We start from the raw sequence: 26694 nt of genomic DNA, 5'->3' as shown, positions 1-26694 counted from the left end.
TTAATTATTGTTTTTGGTTTTTTGGAGGGATTATTATTAGGCGTGTGGAGTACCTAGGTGGACCAGCAGCGGGAAAGCTTGCCGGACAGCGCTCTCAGAAGCAAGCTATGGCGGTTTTAGCTGGTTAGACTCCAGCAGTTTGCCCCAACTCACGCTCTGGAGTGCCCGAGGTTTGGTTTTTGCCAAACCTGCGCCGGATATTTCAGTGTCGGTGAGAAGATGATAATCGATAAACCCCTACCATTTGATCTCGCGCCCTATCGCGACCGGCCGCGCGTCCCCCCCCCCCGAACACTCGAGGGGGTTGAGCGGCCAAAACTTTTGGCCACTCTGGCTCGCTCGCTCGGTCGGACGGTCGGTCGATCGGTCGGGATGGATGGATGGATGGATCCACTCAAGCCCTCGTGACCGTGGGTTTTGCGCGGGCTCGCGCGCGCGTTGTGCGCCAGACAGAAAAAGCAGGGCTGGAGCAACCCCCCCACCCCCCACCCCCACACAAAAAAAAAGAAACCAGACAGCGACCAAAAGAAAAAAAAAGAGAGAGACATGAAATGAGATGCAACAGGAGGAGGAGGACCCACAGGGTTGGGGTTGGGAGGAACTTGGCAGCGTCACGTTATGCTGATGTCTTGAGGGCGAGTGGAGTGGCCCCAGTTGTGGAATGTGAGAGAGGGCGGAGGTGAGCGAGTGGACGAGGCTCACACCTGGTGCACAGAGACACTCACCCACACACCAACCCACACACCAACCCACACACAGACAGACACAGAGAGAGAGAGAGTAGAGAGAGAGAGAGAGAGAGATGGAGACGCGCTATCTGAGTCTGGCCGAGGTGGCCCGACACCGCACAGCCGAGGACTGTTGGGTCGTCCACGACCGAAGGGTCTACGACGTGTCGGGCTTCGTCCAGAGGCACCCGGGCGGCGAGCAGATGATTGTCCTGAGGGCGGGGGGGGACGTCGGCCGAGTGATGGAGGGACCCCCGCACCGGCACAGCCCCAACGCCCACCGCTGGCTCCAGCAGTACTACATCGGGGACCTGGAGCGAGAGGGAGAGGGAGAGGGGACTCGACCCCCTCAACAAGAGCAGGTCGGTCGGTTGTTGGTCGGTCGGTTGTTGGTTGGTCGGTCGGTTGGTCAAAGCTTCTCTCCCTCTCTCTCTCTCTCTCTTCTTCTCCTAACTTTGTTGGTGTAGAGTTGACTGGAATTGGGAGGGGAAGGAAGTCCAGGTGGTGGGGGGGGGGGGTTGGTTGGTGGGGTTGGGGGGGGGTGGTGGGGTTGGGGGGGGGAGGGGGTGGTGGGTTGGTTAGGGGGGAAGGGGTTGGGGGGGGGAGAAGGGGGGAGAGGTTTTCACTGTGTTAAGTTGTTAACATCAGGTGGATTTGGTCAGTGACCCAAACTGAAAAGTTTCTTTCTTTCCTTATTTCTTTCTTTTCTTTCTTTCTTTCTTTGCTTTGGGTTTTTATTATTTGGTTTATGGCTTTGCAAAGCCTTTCTATTTGTTTGTTTGTTTGTTTGTTTGTCCATTTCAGATGCACCTATTTGGGAAATAACAATAATAATGATGAAATGTGAGGATGTGGGTTTTTGCATATCTACATATAGACATATAGACATATATACATATATATATATATATATAAAAGCTCAAATAGGAGCAGTGGGATCTCTCAGAGTTAACAGTTTCTGGCATTTCTGCAGCAGAACACAAACGAAACTGAAATAACAAAACTTCTCCCTCTCCCCCTTCACTGGTTAAAAGAGTCGAAAAGGAAATGATTCTGTGTCTCTCTGACAGCACCAGTGGGGCTCGAGGTCGGGTCTCTTTCAGTGACTGATGTTCCTTTCAGAGAAGGAGAGAGAGAGAGAGAGTGAGAGGGAGACTCCAGGAGGGCAGTGCAATCAATGTTGGGGAGAACAGGTGCAGCAAAAAAAAATGTGTCTCGTTTTTTTGTGGAGAAGGGCGTTAACCTCTTGAAACGAGCTCAACAGGTTTTACAGAGACCAAAACCCCTCTCACCTGTACTTTTCCATTCTCCCTTCCCCTGACTCCTGTGTGTGTGTGTGTGTGTGTGTCTATGTGTGTGTTAGTTAGTTTCTGCCACTTGTTTTAAAATGATGCCTTCCCCCTCCCTCCCCCCCCCCCCCCACCAACCCCTTTAAAAACTGTCTGCAAAATCATGTTCGAAGCTCAAACTTAAAGAAAGTGGTGCGTCGAGAAGGAATATCTCCTGTCCACACTCCCCACGGGGTGGGGGGGGGGGGGGGAAACAATCAGACCGTCGCCTGCGCCGCAGGTTTTCGCAGCTGTGTGTCTTTTGGAATAGGTTTGCCGTCGGTTGTTTGGTCCGTTGTTGCAGAGTCGCGATCGCTCCCGTCCACGCGTTTCAGTTTTTGTATGAAGTCAGAGTTGAGTGAAGTGCTACATCGCCACTCCATTGCTCTGTGCAGTGTCTAGTGCTGATCTGGTGGATTTCCATTCACTTTACAGTATATCCTGTGAAGCTCTTTGAGATGACGTGATGAGGTGCTGCATCAAATGCAAGGAATATTATATATCGAAAGCATGATGGTCGGTTAAATATCCAGTCACAATTTCAATCATTGAGTTTAAGCCTCGTCTCCCCAACCCCTCACACACACACTTTCCACCTCCCATCAGGTTTCAAACCGATTCCTTTCTTCCTATGCATATTCCGAAGAACCCACCAGCCTGGGGATTTCTGTAGGTGGATCAGAATATAATGCATTGTAAATGTTCATGAACCCATAGACTACCAGAATTCCTATCTGATCGCCCTCTGGAGTGTACGCACATTCATGAAAGGGGCTGTGTTCAATGCAGGTTTGCCGCTAGGACACACCTTGAAGGTAATTGAAACTATCTTTAGTTTTAAGTAACAACTGGAAAGAAAGAAGTTGCTTTTTTTTTTATAGCACTTTATTGCATTGAAAACACTCGATCCACTTTACAAAATGTAACAGCAGTTTTTCTTTGTAGTCAACCACGACTCACAGTTTGCACACAGGGCAAGGTCCCCTAGTTATCCAGTTATGATCAATAAACACGCACATTTAATATGGTGTCTTATCATGCCAAAACCTCTCCAAGTGTATCACACAGTGAGTTATTTTATTACAATGTCGCTGCAGTTGCCAATTTTTTGTGTGTGCGTGAGTGGTGGTGTTTGGGAGGGGGTGAGGGTGTCATTCGGGTGTGTCCTCGGCTCTGTCCTTGGTCCCCTCCTCTTCACCCTCTACATGCTCCCCCCTTGGTGACATAATCCGCAGACATGGGGTAAATTTCCACATGTATGCGGATGACTCCCAACTCTTATCTCTCTGCCTCCACCCTGAACTCCAGGACTACTGGCGTCCTGACCGGCATCAAGTCCTGGACGAGTGACAACTTTCTCCAGCTGAACGTTAGTAAGACCAAGGCCAGTCGCCTCGGGCACTGGCACCATCAGCCTCCACGGCTGCACACTCAACCTCACTAAGCCGGTCAGGAACCCGGGTGTCTTGTTTGACCCTGAATTGTCCTTTCTCCCCCACATCCGCGCCATGACTGGCACTGCCTACCACCACTCTGGAACATTGCCAGACTCCTCCACTGACTCACCCCTCAGGCTGCCGAAACCTTCACCCACACATTCGTCACCTCAAGGCTCGGTTACGGAAACTCTCTCCTCATCGGCCTTCCCAACTCTTCCCTTCACAAGCTGCAGATTATCCAAAACTCTGCAGCTCATGTACTCTTGCACACCAGGCTCCGTGACCCCATCACTCCCACCCTCACCCGACTCCACTGGCTCCCCATCCCTCAGAGGATCGAGTTCAAGATCATCGTCCTCACTTTCAAGGCCATCCATGGCCTTGCCCCTTCCTACCTCTCTGACCTGCTGATTCCCTACCAACCTGCCCACTCCCTCCATTCAGCAGGCTCCATATCTCCCACCCGACCCCCCCCCCCCCCCCCACCACCATCGCTGGCCGGGCTTTCAGTCTCTCTGCCCCCACACTCTGGAACTCCATCCCACAGTTCCTTGCCTCCTTCAAGGCCAGTCTCATTCCAAATCTAATGAGATTTCCATGCATCCCGCCTACACATGGAAATCCCAGCGATAGATTGTTAGAGAGGATTGCGCACTCTCTCCCTGGAGAGACATACCTGCTTACCTCATTCCAGAAAGTATCAGATGCAGGTTGGCAAGAACCAAGGCTTGGGGACGCCAGATTGTGGGTTGGGGGAACTGCTGGAGTCAAACCAGCTAAAACCGCGTAGCTTTATTTATGTATTTATTTATTAATTAATTATGGTTGCCAATCTGTGACAGGGCAGTGCCCACCAACAGCAATGAGAAGCGCAGACACAATCACTTGCTTTGTGAGTGTGGATTTTTTTTCAAATAAAGGTCATCTGGTTCGGGCTCTTGTAACTATATATGGTGAGCAACATGCAAACGTTGCTAACTATAGTAGTACCTAGTGTATTGGGCAGGTAACCTGGACACCCTTGCCTGAAGGGCAACCAGATAGTGTTTATTATCACTGCTGCCTCCTTACTGTTGCTCTGTTTTATGCATTTATGATGAAGTAAATACAATCTATGCGTTTTAAGCTGGTTAGACTCCAGCAGTTAGACTCTGAGATCCTCAAGCCTTGGCTCTTGCCAATCTGCGCCTAATACTTTCTGGAATTAGGTGAACTGTGTTCATCCCTTCAGGGAGAGAGCGCGGATTCCATTCCAACAATCTACCTCTGGAAGCTCCGTGTGTAGGTGGGATGCATGGAATTCTCAGCTTGGTTTGGATACTCTGAAGCACGGTGATGGGTTTCCGCATGTGTCAGAAACCCGGCTGAGCAATAAAAAACATTTTAAATATGTGATATTTCGCTACTTCCTCGGTAGATTGTGGTAATCGCGAAGAGTGTTAGGCTAGATCAAAACCTTCCTTTTTTTCTCTCTCTCTCTATTCTTATCTCTCTATCTAGCCCCTCTCTCTTTCTCTCCGTCCCTCTTGGTCTCTTCTTATCTCTTTTCCTTCTTGCTCTCCCTCTCCTCAGTTGAAGGGAGCATGATGAAATGGACATTAGGTGTTATCTGAAGTTGGTCCAGCTGAATTATTAGATGCAGCCTCCTAATGTGAAAGGCGCAATATTAATGTAAAAATGTATTTTGCAATAAGCAAGCTGATGCAGTCAATTTAGTTTCCTTAATGCAATGAATCACAGTTGAGTAACGTGGAAAGCAACTCCTCCCTAGGTGTTTCCCTTTCCCACCCCCACCCGTGAGTGAATTCCCTTACATTACGACTCAACTGGAGTCCTGTAGCTCAGTGGTTAGAGCACTCGCTTTGCAAGCGAGAGACCTGAGTTCAATTCCAGGCAGAGGGCGAAACCTTGGGCAAGTTTCCTTACTCCACACAGAGCCTAATAATAATCCCTCCAAAACCAAAAACAATAATAAATTGGTCATTTTCAATCCACGACTGTTTGTGGGACATTGCTGTGCGCAATTGGCTGCCGCGTTCGCCCACAAATATACAGTCAAATTCACTTTACAGTGTGTTCTGTGAAGCGCTTTGGGACGTCCTCCCGACGTGAAAAGCGCGATATCAAACGCAAGGATTATTATTATTATTAACTCACCTGTCAATCCCAATTACCCTCTGAACCAAACACTCATCCTTGACAAGTGACTGGATTTCACAAGGCAATGCACTTAATCACCAGGGAAAGTAAGCGTCGGGGACACAGAGTCGCTGAGGAAACACTACAACGATGTATTGAATATGTATACAGTTTGGGTTCATCATACACTGTCTTGTGTATAGCTCCGGGATTAGCTCCTGTGCTGGTATCCACTGAAGCTTTTCACATTGTTCTATTCACGGGTGTTGGCTTTGCTTTCAATCGTTCCGTTTCTGAGGAGAACGGAGTCATTCAGTTCTCGTCTATAATGTTCCCGAGTGGTTGCTCTGCCTCCTGTACTCGTGAGCCCTTCCTACCTTTCCCCTCGCCTCTCTCACAGGTGCTCTTTGCAGATGCACGCTGCTTGCATCAGGCTTTTTTTTAAAAGAAATGGTGATGACTGTACATGTGTATGTAGCATTGGTCGTAGACTCCTTGATGCTCATAGGAAAAGTGTCTGTATTGTACAGGGTGTTCACAAAGTCCTGTTACCACATTTTGGTTTTTCTACAGAGCACTGACCAACAATTGAAACACATGAAAGAGTGATGATAATTGCATTTAGATGTACGAAATTGTATTCAGTGCAAGTGTTTAACGATATTTAGACGTCCTGTGTGTGTGTGTGTGTGTGTGTGCACATACATCATCATTTTCATGGGAAATAATGATCCATTGCTATGTATGACCCTTTCCATAACATGGATGGAGTGAGGAGGAAGTTACTGGTATCAGACATTGTTACACTCGACTCATCTGCAAGATAAAATAAAGATGCATCGTAAGAAGAAAAAAAAATGGGGGCGGTGGGCAGGTGGGGTAACAAGACTTTGTGAACACCCAGTACATTCAGGATGAACCAGTTAAGGGGATTAATTTGCGTTTGAACTGTTTACAGGGCTATAGGTATGTTTACCGTATAATATCCAGTAGCATTTGCCACGCATTGGTTGTGGACTGTTTTCTTGGGACCGTCAAGTCGTATGTGTGTGTGTATGTGGAACTACGGCAATGTTTTTTTTCTCTGCCTGTTCTTTCTTGCTCTCTTCCCTCTTCTCCCTGAAGGCACTGACTGACATATGTTGGCAGACAGTTCCGCAGGTGTCAGCTTGCACTCGGGTTGTATGTTTCACTAACTCTTCCCTTCTTAACATTTGAATCTGAGCAGTGAGTGAGAGAGTGTCGATGGGCAATTCGATTCGGCCCGTGGAAGGCACAAGTCCACTTGATCCTGTTCTTTCCCCTAAAGTCTGCACAATACACGCACCCTTCTGTGCACGTGGCCAATGCATTGTGATCAGGAGACCTGCCAGGGCCAATTGCGGTGCCTGACTTGGCACAAAGTAGGAATCAAATCCATTACCTTTTCCTGCTATGAGCTGAACTCAAAAACCCAGAGTCTAAAGTCAAGATTCCTGTGCTTGGGAATCAATGTTTAATTGACACCTTCGTGACTGTGCATCACCTTCCCCTCCTGACATCTTTACCTTTTACCTCCTGCTACACACAAGTGCCAAGATTTCACAATCGCCCTTTTTAAGCAACGCTGCTATCAAGATTGACTCAGTTTAGGGTCAGGCTTGTGTTTGAAAGGAACCCTCTGGCACCTGGCAGCACCAGGAATTGTCCCTGTGGCAGCGGGTCTGGATTGCTCCTGTTACTGTTTCATGAGCTGTATAGGTTGTCCCATTTGTGTCCAAATCCTTCACGTTTCCATCACGTGTTCTCTCCAACCTTAGGGGTGGTTTAATAGCAGTGGGATTTGAACCAGGTCCTCGTTCATGGGCACCAAGCATTGGTGGTTTGCAGGACAAACTGATCTGCCTGGCTCATTTGCCCCGACAAAATAAAATTAGTCACTCGTTCCGTGGCTGTTTGTGGGACATTGCTGTGCACAACTGGCTGCCGCATTTCGCCCACAAAATACACAGTCACCACACTTTCAGGTGAAACATAAAAGCTGCTCTTCTGTGGGGAAATTGATCTGTACGCTGCAGGGTTTGCATAGTTGGAGCCAAAACACTTTCCTGTTGCGACCACACCCTGATGAAGTGACTCTCACCATCATCGGGTTTATGTGGTTCAGAGAAGGAACATTGGAACATAGGAGAGCGAGTGGTGCCTGTGGAAGCCTTTGAATTGAGTCACGCTTATATTTGGAGGTCATTGGATCTAGTCTGAGCACAATTCTATCTTTGTCATTGTGCTAAAGATCCCATCGCACCATTTGAAAAGAGAAGGGGGATCTCCCGTTGTCCTCGCCAATGATCTTCTAACCCTTCTCCTCTCTCTGTCCCATCCCCCAATAAAATTGGTCACTCACTTCATGGCTGTTAGTGGGATGCTGCTGTGCACAACTGGCTGTTGCGTTTCGCCCACAAAATATACAGTCAGTTCACTTTACAGTCTATTCTGTGAAGCGCTTTGAGATGTCTGGAAGATGTGAAAAGCGCTATATCAAATGCAAGGATTATTATTTTTTATTGTATATAGGGCCTTATCACGTCTTTGAGATGGTGAGTTTGGATTGAGTTTGGGACATTAGCCAGGACAATCGGGAGATAACCCTTCAAGGATAAAATGTGTTCTGTATATTTGTGCGACTGTAGCCCACATTGTGTTCTTGAAGCACAAATTCCTGACTCTACACTCCTCTGCTTTCCGAGCAGTAAGTAGGAACCCTGTTGTTAGTTGATTGGTGGTTTGCATTCCAGGGGTAATAATTCCTCTCAAAAAATTTGGTTAATCAATCCATGACTGTTTGTGGGACACTGCTGAGCACAATTGGCTGCCCCGTTTTGCACACAAAAATAAACAATCAATCAACTTTATAATATATTCTGTGAAGTGCTTTGAGACGTCTCAACCATGTGATAAGGCTCTGTATCAAATGCAAGGATTATTATTTATCTGGCTGGAAGGAGATTCCTTGAGCTTACATACTTGCTGTCTAATGCTCTCCGGTCAGTAGTCTTTTTGGCTTCTCTCAACCAGGTCCTGCAAGCTTGCTTCTACCCTGAAAAACTGACCCTTGGGGGCAGCATAATGTGAGTATATGCCTCCAGTAAGTTTCCACTCTACTGGGTCTTGGGGAGGTGGAGAGCAGAGCCAAGGGTGTGAGCTCAAGGGAAAAGTAGGTTGCTTGTGGCAGCTTTGCAGATTTGCATTCAGCATGAGCTTGAGAACAAGTCTCTGGCCCTTTCTGGTCTAGAACAATGTGTCATTTGCAACAATAATAATTAATAACCCTTGCATTCGGCATAGCGCCTTTCACGTCAGGAGGTCTTCTCAAACCGCTTCACAGTACAAACTGCAAAGTGGAGTGACTTTGGGTATTGTGGGCGAATGGCTTAAAGAGGGAGAGCATAGAGGAAGATTTACCCACAGATTCCTTACCCTGGATAGCAATGTTACAGGTATGTTTCAGTGCAACTTGAGCAAACAAAGATGAAACAGTTTGTCTGGAGTATTTTAAAAATTATACTTGCATTCCCAGAACTGAAGTCCATTTTTCACCCTTTGAGACAACCCTTCCTCCTTCCACAGTAGCGGCTGTGATCTTTATTTTACTGAAGTCTTCCGATAACCATAATCATCCATAAAATCATGCAAAGTTCACAACACAGGAGTAAGCCAGTCAGCTTATTGTGTCCGTGCTGCTGCTTGCTCTCTCAAATTAGACGCAGAAGTCTGCAAATTACTAGAGAATCCTTGCGTTTGATATAGTGCTTCATCACATCACCGAGCGAACTCAAAGCACTTCGTAAAATACTATAATTGGGCAACTGTTTTAACAGGTGAATGCGGAACCCAATGGAGTGGAGTGCTTTTGCTCAGTGGTTAGCGCACTCGCCTCACAAGAGAGAGACCTGGGTTCAATTCCTGGCAGGTCGAAACCTTGGGCAAGTTTCCTTACTTCACTAATAATAATCCCTCAAGAATTTTTTTTAATAATTTGGTCACTCAATCCACGACTGTTTGTGGGACACTGCACTGCGCAATATACAGTCAATTCACTTTACAGTATATTCTGCAAAGCACTTTGAGACGTCTGGAAGACGTGAAAAGCGCTATATCAAATTCAAAGATTATTATTTATTAGAATTTACATGCAGCAACGTCCCACAAACAGCCATGGAGTGAGCAACTGGTTTTTATTCGGGAATTGTTAGCGGATCATCCAGAGACACTCGCTTCTCTTTTCAAATAGTGGGACATGAGATTGTTAACGTCTAAACAGGCAGATGCGACCTCAGTTAAACGCCTCATCCAAAGATTGACACCTCCAATGATGCAGAGTCTCTCTCCCCCCACCCAACACCACACTGGACTGTCAGCATAGTCTTATCTGCATTAGAAGACCATTTGGCTTGAACCCACATCCTTTTGACTCACTGAGCCAGGCCGACACTTTTCATCAAACTCGTATCATCAGTTCCTTTTTATAGCTCCTTGTTTGATCTAAAAGAACCCTATTTTATGGTGGGGTGGGTGGGTGGGAGGAGAAAAAAAAAATCCTCTTTCCCTTGTTTGCTGTTATTCTTGTGAAGACGTATTATGTTTTTCCCCTTGAAGAACATTCTTACGGTCCTTTTGGAATCTGCCAGTGCCCAGCTGCTGTTTGACTTTCTTTGTCCACTGTGTGGGTTCTTCAGCCAAACAGTAATCTACAGTCACTGCAGAAATGGGCAATGGAAGTGAAAAAAGACTCTATGTATCCCGGTTCGAAAGAAACAATAGCTAGACTTGCTACTTGCTGTACAAATTCTCATTTGTTCCTTGCCCTTAATTTTGCACGATTTCGCACTTTTTAAAGCCTTCGATCTTGCCTTTAGGTAAAAATTACCACCGTTCAGTATTTAAGATGTTTTTTGTCCTTGTTCAGATTCTAAATCGCTCAATCCACCGGTGATGTGGGACACTGCTATGCGCAATTGGCTGCTGCTTTTTGCCCCCAAAATACAGTCAATCTACTTTAGAATATATTCTTTGAAGCGCTTGCTTTGAGGTGTCTCAACGACACGATAAGGCACTGTATTAAATGCAAGGATTATTAGTATTATTCTATGGACTGTGGCTAGAATGCGACCTTTATTTATTGCACAAAGTCCAAGCAGAATGCCTTCTCCGCACCAGTTTAAACCTGCTGCCTGAGCTGCAGTTATCAGCATTTCTATGGTGAATGCCTCCACATTGCATTGCGCAATGCACACTTGCTTCTGCACCTAATTCTGGAAAATATTAGGTGTGGGTTGGCAGGAGCTAAGTGTGAATTGGGATACTGCTGGAGTCTAACCAGCTAAAACCCATACCTAGTCATTTATATCGCTGTCCGACAAGCTTTCCCGCTGCTTGTGCAGCAAACCACCTTATCAGTTAGGGCTTTGGCTTGCATGGTTAACAGGAGTTGAGTGGGATGACTCCCTGCCCCCAGTACTCGCTTGCCCTTCCAAATCCTGCCGATGAGCCAGGCCTGGCTGAGAGGCAATGTATCTCGCACAGAAACCTGGTGTTCCAAACCCTGCATCCGCCAAACTCTCCAGCAGGTTTCAAGCTGGGCTGTATAACTGCTCCAAGTGCTGTATGCTTGTCCCCTTGTTGCAAAGTAGGAAGCAGTATGACATACCCGTGGAGAATTTCAGAGCTGGTTGCTCCTTTTGAAATGCTAAAGCTGAGCATGCAATGCTGTTAGATCACACATGCCACCAGGACCAGTTTTTCCTGTTCTGGTAGTATGGAACAAGGAACGTGCAGATTCACTGAACCTTCATGTCACCTCATTGCTCCCAAATGCTGCCTTTTTTGTAGGTTTGAAAGCTTGGGGAATTACTTTCCTCAGAACAGCTGGTCATACCTTTTTCCCTCTATAATAATTTGGTCACGCAATGTGGGACACTGCTGTGCGCAATTGGCTGCCACATTTTGCCCACAAAATATACAGTTAATTCACTTTACAGTATATTCTGGGAAGCGCTTTGAGACCTCCTGAAGACGTGATAAACTGCAAGGATTATTATTATCTGAGCTGTTGTGTAAAGCAGTGGGCTTGCTTGTTGGTTAGCGAATTTTATCTGGGAAATGGGACAGGGCTACAGCTGGCCTGGGTTCAGTGCTTGTGGTTTGGTTTCTCTGCTCACATTGATGGAGATGCACTGTAAATTCAAAGTCCCTTTAGGTTATAAATTCATTGTTTTTATTTTAAGGACTTTTTTTTTCCTTTAATGGCAGGCTACTCTGTTAGCTGCTGAGCTGGACAACCAACTGGAAGCTTGCCAAACAGTGTTTTATTTTATTTTTTCAGCACAGGAGGCCATTCAGCTTGTTGTGCCTTTGCCGGCTCTTTTTGAAAGAGCTATCTGACTCAATCCCACTGCCCCGCTCTTACCTGGAAACTTTTCAGCCCTGAAAATTTTTCCTTTTCCCTATTGAAAGCTACTATCGAATCTGCTTTCACCACCCTTTCAGACAGTGCATGCCAGATCGTATGGTTCAGCGCCTGTGAGCCGGTTAAACTCCCAGCAGTACCCCAACACATTCTCTGGAGTCCCTAAACCTTGACTCTTGCCAAACCTGTTCTTAATCTGGTCTGAGATTAGATGATAGGGCACATCCCTCCAGGGAGAGGGTGTGTATTGTAATCCAGGCTCTTGAGAAATTTCCATGCATATGCGGAATCACAGTTTAGGTGCAAACCTTGAGTGTCCAGCGCCTTTGCATGTCCACCTCACGTGAAAAGCGCTTGATAAAGGTAATTTGTTGTTGTTGTACAATCTTTGTGAACTTCTTTTTAAAAGCAAGATTTGACTTGGTTTGTCATCTCATCTCAGCTTCATCTCAGTGATGAGCCAAAAAGGTTACTCAGCGGTCCACAAAGGGCACAGCTCCTCTGATGGTCTGTTGGTTTTCAGGCCCAATGTTGCATCACACCACACACACCAGGAGGTCGAACGTTGTGCTGAGTTCTGTGATACCAGTTAGGAGGTTACAATTGGCCTCCATTCCCCCTGTGCTCAGAAGTGGAGGATAAACACAGCCAGGGTCCCTCATCACTGTCCAGTTGCTGTATGTGGATGTAAGACTGAGGATAGGATTGGGGTTATTGACTGCTACTTTGTCCTCCTCCCCCTACACTTGGGCAAGAGGTAGCCAGACCTGTGAAGCCCCCGTTCCTAACAGGAGTTGCTGGCGACTTTGGGGTGGGAGAGAAAAGTTTTTTTTCAGAAAATCAGTGCTACGCTATGTGTACTGGACTGTATAAACAAAACAGTTAATTATTAATGACTCACTCACTGAAAGTCCATTACTATTTATTTTGCCCTCCAAAATTGTACTGTTTACAACTGGAAAAACAACAACAGTAAGACTCCGATTTGTCTAGTTTAACCATTGCGATTTTACAGAGTGACCAAAAAGTCGTGATACATTACAATGTCCAATAAGTCTTAAAGAAATGAGGATTTTTTGTAGATAACAGGGTAGCTGAAAATGAGACTTTTTTTGTCACTCTGTGATTAGGGTTAATGGTATCAATTTCAAATTATTCAAAACTCCACAGCCCACATTCCCTTCCACATTAGGCTCTGCACACCCTTTACCCCTGTTCTTACCAGTCTGCACTGAATCCCAGTAATCCATCAGATTGTCTTTTTTAAGATCAGTAATTTCATGACTTTCGAATCCCTTCATCATCTCGCACTCCCTCCGTGCGCAGGTCTCCTCCAGCCCTGTCCTTTGATTTGCCTCCGCTACTTGTTCCTCGTTTCCTCTGTCAGATTTTCAGGCACTAATGCCCCTGCTCCCTGGAACCCTCTCTCAAAGTCCCTTTGCTCTGTGCCTTCAAAGCCCTTTTTGACTTGGAGTTTTGTGAACATCCCCGTATGCTTCCTGCCTGCTTTGGGAAAGAGATCAACAAAGGAATGTCTTCAAACTCCGCACATCAAATATCTGCCTTCAAAATACACAAATTACACTTCACACTGTGAACTGCAAAAACTTTGAGAAGTCCCCCGAATATGAAAGGGGCTGTATCAGATGTAAGTATTATTATAAAGTCTTAGACCATCGGTGGTCGGGCCTTCAGCCTCTCAGCCCCCAGGCTCTGGAACTCTATCCCCCAGTGCCTTCGCCGCTTCCTCCCTCTCCTCCTTCAAGGCCGGTCTCAAAACCTTTCTCTTTGACCGTGCCTTCAGCTCCCCTCTCGACTCTCTTCCCCCTCCTCGCTCCCTCCCTTCCCTCCCCTCACCCTGACCATTTCCCCCCTGTTCGGGTCATGACCCAACTGTGCAGCGCCTTGGGACGTCCTCCTGACGTGAAAGGCGCTTTATAAAAATGGAATCTTGTGTGTTGTGTGTAGATATTCATCCAGTGCTATGTATGACTTTGGGTTGTTCCATCATCATTGAATGGTTTCCCAGACTGGGCGAAGCACATCAAAATATAAAAGGAAATCTCAGAGGGATGATACAGGGCCTTCAGTCTCCGTGCTAGTTCTGAGTGTGATTCAGCATGTTTAGAATGAATGACTTGACTGGGTAACTCAAGAACAGTCCTTCAGTATTTCAGATCTGGTGTAGTTTTGAGATCAAATATAACCTGCTCTGTGTCCTCTCACTTGGTACTCTGCTCTTTGAGTTGATTTAAAGGCTTTGGTCATGGGTCAGGAGGAAGTTGCAAGATCCTTCTTGAAATGTGACTAATGGAATTCCCCACTTATAATAATAATCTTTGCATTTGATATAGCACCTTATGACATTGTCGCAATATCTCAAAACACTTCACAGAATATATTGTAATGTGTAGTGACTTTGTATTTTATGAGCAAAACGTGGCAGCCAATTGCGCACAGTGGTGTCCCACAAACGGTCATAGATTATTATTATTATGAGAGTCTGTATATAAGTTTCCCCTCCTGTCCTGGTTTCCAACCGTAAGGGAACTCTTAGAGTGAATGCAAAGCAGAACAATGAGGTTGATCCCCAAATGTCAGTGATGGGTTATGATAAGCTATAGCTTTTCAGTTTTGAAAAGAGCTGCTTTATAATTGCTAAGTGGGACAAAGAAAGCAAACAATAATAATAATAATCCTTGATATAGCACCTTTCATGTCAGGAGGACGGCTCTGAGATTTATAGTAAAGTGTAGTGATTCTGTATTTTATCGAGTACAGAAACCAATTTGCACACAGCAGCAAACCACAAACAGCCATGAAGTAAATGACAGATTTTATCTGGGGGATTGTTGGCCATAACACTGGGAGAAACGTCCTTCTCTTTTCGAACAGTGCCTTGGGATCTTTAATGTCCACCTGAACAAGCAGATGGGACCTCGGTTTAACATCTCATTTCAAAGGATGGGACCTGTGACAATGAAATGCTTCTGCAGCACTGTATTGGAGTGCTAGCCTGGACTGTGAGCTCAAAGTCCTGATGTCGGACTTAAACTCAGATGAGATGCTACCAGCTGAGCTGTCCTGCCATACACACATTGGCAGAAAACTGGCATTAACAGAGAGAAGGCACAAAGCAAGCAACTACAGGCCTGTGAGTTTAACATCAATGCTAAACAAATTAACTGCAATCCATCAACAGAGATACAATAACAATATTTTTGAAGGCATATCAGGCAGTGGCGCAAGATGACACTGGTTCAGGGTTATGAATGGCAATTTTATTGCCAACACCAGGAAATATTTCTTTACACAAAGAGCAGCTAATAATGGGAACAGGAGGGATGGTCGAGGGCAGAGCACTGGACTCATTTTAATACAAAGGGTGTGATGGTGTAATAGGATGTGGGTGTTCTGGAGGGATGATCAGAAAGAACAACCTTGAGAACTATTCAGCTTGGAATCTGTCAGACCAGTTACACCCAACAAACACAATATACTGCTGTGTACATAGGGCTGGCGGAAATCGATTTTTATTGTGTCTGATTTTGACAGGAAATGCACCTTTTTTGTCATAAATGTAATCAATATTTTGACAGCAAAATTGTCCTGCTGTCAAGGGTCATCATCTCCTGCGTCTTGGCAATCAACCATTGGAATCTTAGGAATGGTTATATAAAAAAAAGTAGTTTTTTGTTGGATTGTATTACCCCACTTGGAATTTGCGAGGCATGTATGTCAACTGAGAATGGAGTGGGTGTGTCAACAGCTCAGGCTCTGGAATGCTCCTCTGCTGAATCCTTCCACAGAATACCCTTTGTGTTCAAAAAAAATGCACTCCAGCGCAAGGAAAAATCCACTTTAAAATATTGAAATTGCACTGTTCGCATTCATACTGAGCCTGAACAGAAGCTTGTCAGGACTTTGAACTCGTAGCCTAGGATGACACTCCAGTGCAGCGCTGGGGGAGTGTTGGCTTGTCGGAGTTGCATGCTTTGGATGAGACGTTAAACTGAGCTCCCGTCTACCTCTTCAGGTTCAAGTTTGTTAAAGATCCCATGGCACCTTTTGAAAAGAAAAGGGATTTCCTCCCAGTGTCCTGGTCAATAATCCTTCAGATAAAATGGGTTAAAAGCAGAAGGCGCTTGGAACACTCAGCAGGTCTGGCAGCATCTATGGAGAGAGGAAAGTGAGTTAACGTTTCAGGTTGATGACTTTTTGTCAAAACTGGGGGGTGTTGGAAGGGAGAAGTTTATAAGAACAAGCAGAGAAGGGAATGGGGAAAGAAAGACAAAGTAAAAAATTAGGTGGAGGACAGTAGATGATGAGATCAGTGGTGTTGATCTCATCACCTCAAGTTTATTCTTCCTGTGTAATTCCAGGTTGTTATTTTACAAATTGCATTTTATATATTTTTTTCTCCTTCTGTGAAAGATGCGCATCCTTGGAAAATAAAAAAGGTTGTGAGCAATTTTCTGCCGTATTCATCCTCAAAATTGCTGACTACACTTTACAGGAAAACCTGTGATGCCATTTGAGATGTTTCAATGATGTGATCAGGTGCTATATCAAATGCAAGAATCCATTATTTATATTAGTATAATCATCATTGTTATATACTTTTAAGTTTTGGCAAACCTGCGCTTAATCCGGTCCAAGATTACATCCCTCCAGGGAGAGGGTGCGCATTGCAATCCAGACTTTTGAGAAATTTCCATGTATATGTGGAATCGCAGCTTCGGTGCCTTGGGATGTCCACCCCATGTGAAAGGCGCTCTATAAACGCAATCTGTTGCTGTTGTACATTCTTTGTAAACCTCTTTGTGAAAGTAAGATTCAATTTGCCTAGTCTATTCCAATTCCGTATTTATTCCCTCCAAATTGTATCAAAAGGGCAGGCTTCATTTCAGTGATGAGTCAGAAAGGAGCCATACAAATGTAATTTTGTTGTTGTTGAAATCCACATTTTCCCCCTTCAGCCACGCCTGTGGGAAATCTTAGAGATAGATACTGTGGTAAATGTAGTGCCCAGTTTGGTGTTTCGATGAGCAATTCACAGCCAGCAGTTGTTCTGAAGAGAACTGAGAAATCAGGTTGGACAACTGTGACTAAGTATGACCTGTTGTAAACATGGTATCCTGAACTACAGTAATCCCTGTTCATTATTTGAAGGTGTCATATATGTTCCTGTCCAACATTGTTTATCTTCAAAACAGATGTTGTACTTGGCAGCAATTATAATAATAATAATTATAATAATCCTTGCATTTGATATAGCGCTTTTCACGTCGGGAGGACGTCCCAAAGCGCTTCACAGAACACACTGTAAAGTGAATTGACTGTATATTTGTGGGCGAACGCGGCAGCCAATTGCGCACAGCAATGTCCCACAAACAGTCGTAGATTGAAAATGACCAATTTTTATTATTGTTTTTGTTTTTTGGGATGGGAGGAATTTTGAGAGATTTTGATGTAATAAGGCATGGTAAAAGGCACAAGTGTATTCTTCCTGCATAATTCCAGGTTGTTAATCTTATTTTAGAAATTGAAGCTCTGGGACTCTCTCTGTTTCAACTGTTCGGTGCTGGAATAGAATTGAGTTGGCTCTATACCAGACTGGTTAAATATCAGCACTAAAATCTGTGTCATCAATCCCAGGGAATCCTGCTCGATTCCTGGCAGGGTGAAACCCTCCCTCCTCCACTGATAATAATCCCTCCAAGAAAAAAAAGAATAATAAATTGCTCACTTCAATCCACCACTGTTTGTGGGACACTGTTGTGCGCAATTGGCTGCCACATTTTGCCCACAAATATACAGTCAATTCACTTTACAGTCTATTCTGTGAAGCGCTTTGCGACGTCTAGAAGACGTGAAAAGCACTATATGAGTAGGTCTCCACAGTTTTGTCAAATAAAGATATAAATATACATCTAGTTTGCTTTATAATGGCTCAGCACGTTCTGTGTACTGTGACGTGTGCTATTTGCTTGGGATTAAAAATTAACAATGTGAATCTTTATTATTATATTAATTTGAATTATCTCAGATCTGCTCCTTTTTATGTGCGTGTTGTGATGAGAGTTCTGAAGCCATTTGGTCTAAAGCTTCATTTGCATTCTACAAATTCTGGCAAGTTTCCAATCTTTGAACTGTGTGAGCTGCCTGTTTACCCTTTTATCTGTTATTCTGTATTAATTTTACGGAACAATTTACTGCTGTACTGAGTTGTGTTGCACAAGCCTCTCCTCGTACCAGTGCCCAGTGCAAAATTATTAACCTATTTAGGTTGAGTAAAAATTACTGTACGGGCAAAGAGTTGTTCATTACCTTTCGTTCCTGCATGAAACTTATTACAAAGTGTTTGAAGTAGAAGTTCTAATTTTTTTTTAAAAAAGTTTTCGTCCCTCCACCTCCTCCCCTCCCCCCAATTGTCTAACCTGAGGCTATTGCCTCTTGCTGGCTGAATGGCCCCTCTATCGCTGGCTGCCCTCCAGTGCCTCACCAAAGCCGCTGTTCTTCATTGTCGTCGCAGCTGATCTCATCCCAAACCACTTTACACCCCTTTACAGGTAGTGAAGCCACGAACAGTGATGTGTTCGTGTGTCACCACGGAGCAGTGTTTGAACCTGGCACTTTATTCTCCTCTCCCCCGCATCTCACCCAGAATCCGTGGGACGATGAGATGATGTGATTGTGTGTGTTTGTGCCTTATCATGTCATTGAGACGTCTCAAAGCGCTTCACGGAATATACTGTAAAGTAAAGTGGATTGACTGTGTATTTTGTGGGAGAAACACGGCAGCCAATTGCGCACGACAGTGTGTCACAAACAGTCGTGGATTGGGCGATCAGTTGTTTTTTTTGAGGCATTATTACCCCTGGAAAGCGATCCGCCGGGTACCAACAAGAACCCAACTGGGTTAACAACCGGGTACCAACTTACTACTAACTAAACGGAGGGGCATAGAGTAAGGAAACCTGCCTGAGGTTTTGCCATTCCTGGGCATTGAACCCAGGTCCTCTGCCTTGCGAGACGAGCGCACAAACCGCTATGCTGCAGGATCCCACATATGGAGCAGTGTAGCAGTATGGTTATATGATGAGTTCGGAAGTGTTTATCAGCAGTAGAGCAGCCTGTAACTCATTTACATCCTTTTACTCATCTGCAGTATGATTTGTGTATACCTCTCTCGTACATTTTTTTTGCATAGCTCTGTTAAATATTCCTGTTCCTTTGTGACCTTGCAAAGAGTCTTTGTAGCTGTGAGGTGAGGCTGTTTGAGTTTCGATTGCAGTGGGAACTTGGCCAATTCAAATTGTAAAGGAGGCTGGACTAGAATTCATTATGCTTTGAGATTTTTTTGTTCATCGGCTGGATGCCTGAAACACAAGGAAACCTATCGCCACACCACAGACTCCGAACCAAATTACACAGAGTTCCACGTGTGCATGTAAATTTCCGTTTGGCTAGTGTGGAGCGTGTGCTCTCTCCCTGTCCCTCGTCCCCTGAGGGAAACACCTTGCTCACTTAATCTCGGAAACCAGCTCCAACTGTTGTAGCTTGTTGTTTCAAAACACCTTCCTGATCATCTCTCTCATATTAGTTACCTTCTAATCCATGGGGATTCCTGCACTAGTTAAAACATCTGCCAAAGATTGCAACCGCTCTCTTTGCAATCAACGATAGCTGTCCAGCAGCCCTTAAGCTTTCACCGTGCTTCCAGCCTCAATCAATGCTTTGCTTCATTCTTCACAAAGAGGATTGCTGAGATGGTCTTTCTTAAAACGGGTGTATTTTCCACAAGTGTGTTCCTTAATCCTTTTCCTGGGGACTAACTCAATCTCTTCTCGAGATGGGGCAGACCAATAATTAATAATAATCATCATCCTTGCATTTGATGTTGCGTCTGATTGCGTCGTTGATGTCTCAAAGAGCTTCACAGTATATACTGTAAAGTGAATTGACTGTATGTTTTGTGGGTGAAACGGGATAGTCCTCACAAACAGTCGTGGACTGAGTGACCAAATTATTATTTTTTGGAGGGATTATTACCCCCGGAAAAGTGATCCGCCAATTTTATATTTTTCTTGAAGGATTATTATCAGGCGTGTGGCGTAAAGAAACTTGTGAGTCGAGCACTCTAACCACTGAGCTACAGGACTCCATTGTAATTCCCCAATACTAATGGTTTGATCACTGTTTGCTGAGGCGTTGATGCACTGTCTGTATTGGTGCAGCAGAATTTACGCTGGTTAAGAATCATCAGATAAATACGTTCTCCTCTTCTTCCCCCACAACCATTTTACCAGGTGAAGAAACCAGTTAGTTTATCAGATTAAACAACCTCTCCCATTGTAAGCTATTGTTCCACTCCATTGACTCTGAAGGGGGAGTGCCACACACAATTTCTTTCAGGATGTATTGAGAATTTCATTAGATTAGAGGCATATTTGTGGGGTTTATCTGGACTGAGAATTTCAATTCAGAAGCTCGGTCAACCTTAAAGTCAAAAGCACAGCAGAAAAATCATATCGGTTGAGAAGCACTGCGGGCAACAATTCTTTCCACTCGCCTTTTATTAACCCTACAAGCCAAAACCTTAATGGGTAGGGTGATCCAAGTTGGGGAAGCAGTGGGAAGCTTGCCAGCATTTGCAACAGCGAGTTGTTTTAACCGGTCAAACTCCCTGTGGTACCCGGAAGCACACTCTGGGGATCCCCTGAGCTCGATTTCTTGCCAAACCTACCGATGGGATTAAGCGAACAAATCCGGGGACAGAGGGAGCACGACATTCCACACACAGGGAAATTTCACTCCACTGAGATCAAGTAAGCTTTTAATCGACTGAGGATTAAACCCAGGACTTTCTGAATCGAGGGATCCATTTGTGCTCAACCCCCAAAAAAAGCCTTGGTTGTATTAAAAAAAATTATAATAATAATGCCCGCCCTCACGTCAGGAGGGCGTCTCAAAGCACTTCAGAGGACATAATGTAATACGTAGTAATTGTATTGTATACTAAATTGGCAGCAGTGTCCCATGCATAAGTGACTGATTAATTTTATCTGGGGGATTGTTGGCTGGGACATTCGGTGAGACTCCCTTTTCGCACAGTGCCTAAAACTCCATTGTGTATGAAACCTACTCCTTCACTTTTATGTAACAATCCAATAACACGCAGTACAAATTTGGCCATGGGATCTCAAAAGTTCACCTGAACAAGCAGATGCAGCCTTGGTTTAACGGACGGCACCTCTGACAATGCAGTGCCACTGTTTCCCTAGCACTGTATTGGAGCATCAGCCAAGAGTGTGCTGACACGGGTCCACCAGCCTCTGGGTAAGAAATGTTTCACGTCCAGCAAGTTTCCTTACTCCACAAGCATGATAGAGTCCTGAGAGTTTGTGGAGTCCTGTAGCTCAGTGGTTAGAGCACTCGCTTTGCAAGTGAGAGACCTGAGTTCAATTCCAGGCAGAGGGCGAAACCTTGGGCAAGTTTCCTTACTCCACACAGAGCCTAATAATAATCCCTCCAAAACCAAAAACAATAATAAATTAGTCATTTTCAATCTACGACTGTTTGTGGGACATTGCTGTGCGCAATTGGCTGCCGCGTTCGCCCACAAATATACAGTCAATTCACTTTACAGTGTGTTCTGTGAAGCGCTTTGGGACGTCCTCCCGACGTGAAAAGCGCTATATCAAATGCAAGGATTATTATTATTATTAATATGATAATAATCCGTCAAGAAAAAAACCAATAATAATTTGGTCACTTCAATCCACAACTGTTTGTGGACTGCTGCTGTGCGCAATTGGCTGCCGCTTTTCGCCCACAAAATATACAGTCAATTCACTTCACAGTATATTCTGTGAAGCGCTTTGAGACATCTCGAAGATGTGAAAAGCGCTGTATCAAATGCAAGGATTATTGTTATTAATAGCCCCAGTTTGAAGACGTGGTGAAATAAAGATGAAGAGGCGCGATACAAAGCTTCCGTTTTGACTCTTGACGAAGCTGGAGGCAGAGTGCGGTTTGGTCACACTGTGGCTGTTCATGTTGGTGGGCAGTCCATCCTTTTCATTGGCTGAGGTTGGAAGGCATAGGTTGTTCATGAAATTCTGTGTTTCCTGAAACTTAAAGCCCTGAGTCACTGGACGATGATGCTTTTTTTTAAAAAAAAGTATAAATATATAGATGTGTGTATAACATATCTCATTTTAAAATTGGTGGGTTGTAACAAAGTTCCCATACAAAAGTTAAATACCTTGTTCCAAAGGAGTAATTGACCAAAGTGTACCTGTTACTTACACCACTCGGGACAGTATCCTTTCAAGTGTTGGACATTTTTGGTTCGATTTAAATTGTAAACGGGGACGGTGACTCAGAAATGCCTGGGGGCTGGGTGTTGGACTCTGGTATTTTTTTTCCTTTTCCTTTCCATCCTGTTCCCCCCCTCCCTCTTTACAGGTCCTTCCAGTCCATCTAGGTAACCATTTTCATATATGAGTCAGGCCATTGTGTTTTGCATTACATTGAATGGCTGTTTAGTTTGAGGCAGCTGAGTACGATTCTGTTCTCGCCTGATGTCCACATGCACTTTCACTGAGCCTGGCCGAAATGTTTCCTGGATTCTTTTCCGATACCTCCAAGCCCCTTCACTTAAGTAGTCATTTTTCTTGTGTAAGTGAGGGTTAGATTATGTGTTTGTCCAGCAGTCTTTAAAGGAAATCCCAACCAAACCTGTTCTTGTTTCTGGTCACTGTAACAAGTAGGAACCATAGCCGGGTGCGTGTTGAAAATCCCTTGGCACTGTTCAGAAAGTGAAGGGAATTTCTCCCTGTGTTCTGGCCAATATTCCGCCATATAGACTTGGTCTCTCACTCTGATGCTGTGTGTGGGACATTGCTGTGCGCAGTTGGACTGCTGCATTTGCCTACAAATACCCAGTCACTCTGCTTCACAGTAAATCCTTTGAAGCGCTTTGGGACATCCTCCTGACATGAAAGGTGTTATATGAAATGTAAGGATTTTTTTTGTGCAGCTCAGTATCGCACCATATGCTCATTTTTGCCCAGAGTCACTGTGCACAGACACAGTATGTATCCTTATATTAGTCAGAGGGCGGGTTATTGAATTAGTGCATACAAAAGCTGTGCAGATAAAGATAAAGGAACACGGTGAAAACGCAGAGCAATTGGGTGGTGAAATTAACCTTTGTCTGTAACATATTGTCTTACAGAAGGGTTGAGGGTTATTTGATTCTGGGAGCCAAAATACCTGCTATCTCAAAGCCTAATGTTTGACTTCAACAGTTTGAGTTTGAATAAGTTGCTCACACCAATACAATTGTGGGTGGGGAGCCAGGAGGTGGATCGCGGTGTGTGCATTGTTGGAGGTGGGAACGGGCAGGAAGAGGAAAGAGGCTGAAAGAAAAAGGGAGGTGACAAGCTTGGCCATGGAAAAGCACTGTTTACAGGGCCAAGGGGAGTAAAGTCGTTGATGTACAGCTAGGGGTTCAGATCTAGTTTGCCATTGTAAAGACAATTGTAAAGTGGGGTACATAAGTCTGCTTCTACCCACCGCCCCCCGATCAGCTCCAGTTGTTTTGCTGAAACACTGCATTGCTACTACCCTAGCAAGACTTCTCATAACAGAAAATTAGAACTGCGCATCACGACTTGACTAACCCTAACCATAATGTGTTAAACTTGTAACTTATTTTATTTGTATTGGGGGACTGGTTGATTAGTGTCGGGATGGAAGTGAGGTGGTGCAAGATAGGTGAAGTGTTCCAGCAAGGTTAATTCGCAGTGCAGGGCGAAAACTATGTTATCAGAGGTGCCCTTAGGATGATACATTACAGATCCCATTATTTGAAAGAGAAGGCAGTTTCTTCCAGTTTCCCAAAATGAGTCATTCACTTCATGCTTCTTTGTGGGATAATTGAGGCTGAAGGCCCGGCCACCGATGGTAGGACGGTTGGGGGACCAAACAGTCATGGATTAAGTGGCCGCATTTTTTTTGTTAACAAATTAACTGGTGTTTCCAGTAATAAGCTCTGGTTTGGGTTGCTTGAAACTGGGAGAAAGATTAAAATGTAGCGCTGAGATTGTCCAGTGCATTTATACTAGAGCTCTGATCCTCCGTTTTATGTCTCCATGTCGATGAGTCATTAAGTTTTTTATGCTCGGGTCATGTTTTGACTAAAGCAGCGTTCAATGTCAGATAAATTATATCCTAATTTATCATGAGGACATTGTACCCTGTACTGCCGATAGTCAAGGACTTTGATCTATGCCATGGTTTAATGATGAGCTGATTATAATATCGATATGATCAGAAGATATTGGACGATAGCACCACAGGATTAACATCTACCTAAACAGGCAAATGGGACCTCATGGCAGGCAGATAGAACTGGTTGGCCAAGTTCCTTGGGCACCTGTAGATCAAGGCATTAGAAATCCCACTACACTAGTACTTGGTAACAGCTCATGATTTTGCAGATGAGGAACTCCAATCCTTGTGTATGTTAGCTCTCCGTATCCAGATTTCTTACTCTCCTTGTCTTTCCTTGTTGAACGCACCTCTCTTCTTGAGTTGGCAGATCTCCAGGAGTTTGAGAGGCGTAAGAATGGATGGTGGGTGTTTTTGTCCTTATCTCAGGGACCCACTGACTCATAGCGGGGACACACAGTGGCTCACTCGTTACTCACTAAAGTACCCATTTTTGAAGGTCGCCTTGGAATCACACAGTCTAAAGCTAACACTCCAATGTAGTGTTGAATTGTTGGGAGGTGCCGTCCTTCGAATGAGACTTTAAATTGAGGTCCCATGTGCCTGTTTAGGTAGATGTTAAAGATCCCGTGGTGCTATTCAAAAAGAGAAGGGAGTTTCGTGTCACAGCTGAACCTGGTCCTGTCCTTGTTCACTTCACTTCAACAACAACAACAACTAATTACATTTGTATAGCGTCTTTCACATCAGGAAAATGTCCCAAGGCGCTGAACAGTCAGGGTTCCGCACCTGAGCTGGTGGATGGGATCAGGAGGGGTGAACGGCAGGGAGGGGAGTGGTAGGAGAGTGACCGAAGGCACAGTCGAAGAGGAGTAGCTTGAGACGGATCTTGAAGAAGGGATTCAGAGCAGGGATCCCCAAGTAGGGAATCAGCTGATGGAAACGATGCCCGGGCTCCTGCCTAGGGGAGGCCAGTTACAATATCCTTGGTAGCAGGCATCAAGCCTGGAACGTTGTGGTATTTACACACTGGGTTATCGTTTCCAACTGAGCCATGGAAACCCCTGAAAATGTAACGTAAAGCTAGAGTTTGGAGAGGTTTGGATTTATTTTGCTGCGATTCCTCTATAATAAGTTGCTGGTATACCATGACGGAAAGTTAGTTCTGTTGACATCTGTGTATCGGAGGATTCGGAGCTGGTTGGTATCAGGGTCCATCTCCAATAATATACCCGAGTGCTAAAATCTGACCCTGAAATCTGCAGTTTTTATTCCGTCATCAATCTTTTCGATTCATAATGGTTTCAGTTACTTTAAAAGGTTGAAGTGAGTAAACTCTCAGGGAATTGAGTCAGAATACTACAGGATTTCAACAGTGAAACTGGCACAGGCAGAGGACCTGTTAAACCTGTTCGGGTTTGAATGCAACAGTACGTGAGCAATTTGGCTGCAGGTTTCCCCCAGGGAAGAAGAGTGATATTATTATAATTATGATATTATTTCTTGCATTTCATATAGCACCGTAACACGTCGTCAAGACGTCTCAAAGCGCTTCACAGTGCATACTGTAAAGTGAATTTACTGCATGTTTTGTGTTCGAAACACAGCAGCCAATTGCACACACCAGTTTCCCACAGACAGCCACAGAGCGAGTGACCAATTCTATTTGGACGATTATTGGCCAGGACACTGGAAGAGAGAAACTCCCTTCTCTTTTAGAATAGCACCAAGGGATCTTTAACATCCACCTGACCAGGCAGGACAGGCTTTCGGTTTAACGTCTCATCTTAAGGCCAGCACTTCCGGCAATAGTGGAGTTCTGTAGCTCAGTGGTTAGAGGGCTCGCCTCACAAGCGAGAGGCCTGGGTTCGATTCCGGGCAGGGTGAAATGTTGGGCAAGTTTCCTTACCCACACGCCTCTGTTTACCCAGCAGTAAGTAGGAACCCGGCTGTTAGTCGACTAACGGATCACTTTTCTGGGAGTAATAATACTGTTTAAAAAAAATTGGTGACTCAATACGCGACTGTTTGTGGGACGCTGCTGTGCGCAATTGACTGCCACATTTCGCCCACAACATGTACAGTCAATTCACCTTACAATATATTCTGTGAAGTGCTTTGAGACGTCTCGAAGACGTGATAAGGCATTATATCAAATGCAAGGATTATTATTATACAGCAACACCCGCCTCGCAAAACACTGCATTGAAGTGCCAAATGTAGACCATGTGATTCTAAATTCCGATGTGGGGCTCATACCCACAACATTCAAACCCAAACCGGTTTAACAGGTCCTCTGCCGGTACCAGTTTCATGCTGAAATCATGTCATAATCTGGTTCACGTCATATGACTTACTGAATGCTTGAGAGT

The 26694-nt window shown here is 44.8% G+C and overlaps 1 protein-coding gene across 1 annotated transcript in view; it reads left to right on the top strand.

The window, feature by feature from the left end:
- The first annotated feature begins 757 nt into the window (after positions 1 to 757).
- fa2h (fatty acid 2-hydroxylase) overlaps positions 758 to 26694 on the top strand; it is a 49689-nt gene continuing 23752 nt past the window's right edge. Inside the window, exon 1 of the mRNA XM_042340246.1 lies at positions 758 to 1090. Within this exon, the coding sequence (XP_042196180.1) occupies positions 803 to 1090 (288 nt within the window). The 5' untranslated portion in view covers positions 758 to 802. The remainder of the gene's footprint in view (positions 1091 to 26694) is intronic.

Source organism: Callorhinchus milii, unplaced genomic scaffold, assembly GCF_018977255.1.
Source record: "Callorhinchus milii isolate IMCB2004 unplaced genomic scaffold, IMCB_Cmil_1.0 Scaffold14, whole genome shotgun sequence".
In the NCBI taxonomy this organism is placed as follows: Eukaryota; Metazoa; Chordata; class Chondrichthyes; order Chimaeriformes; family Callorhinchidae; genus Callorhinchus; species Callorhinchus milii.
Note: the sequence above shows the minus strand (reverse complement) of the source record. Positions and strands in the feature narration are given on the sequence as shown.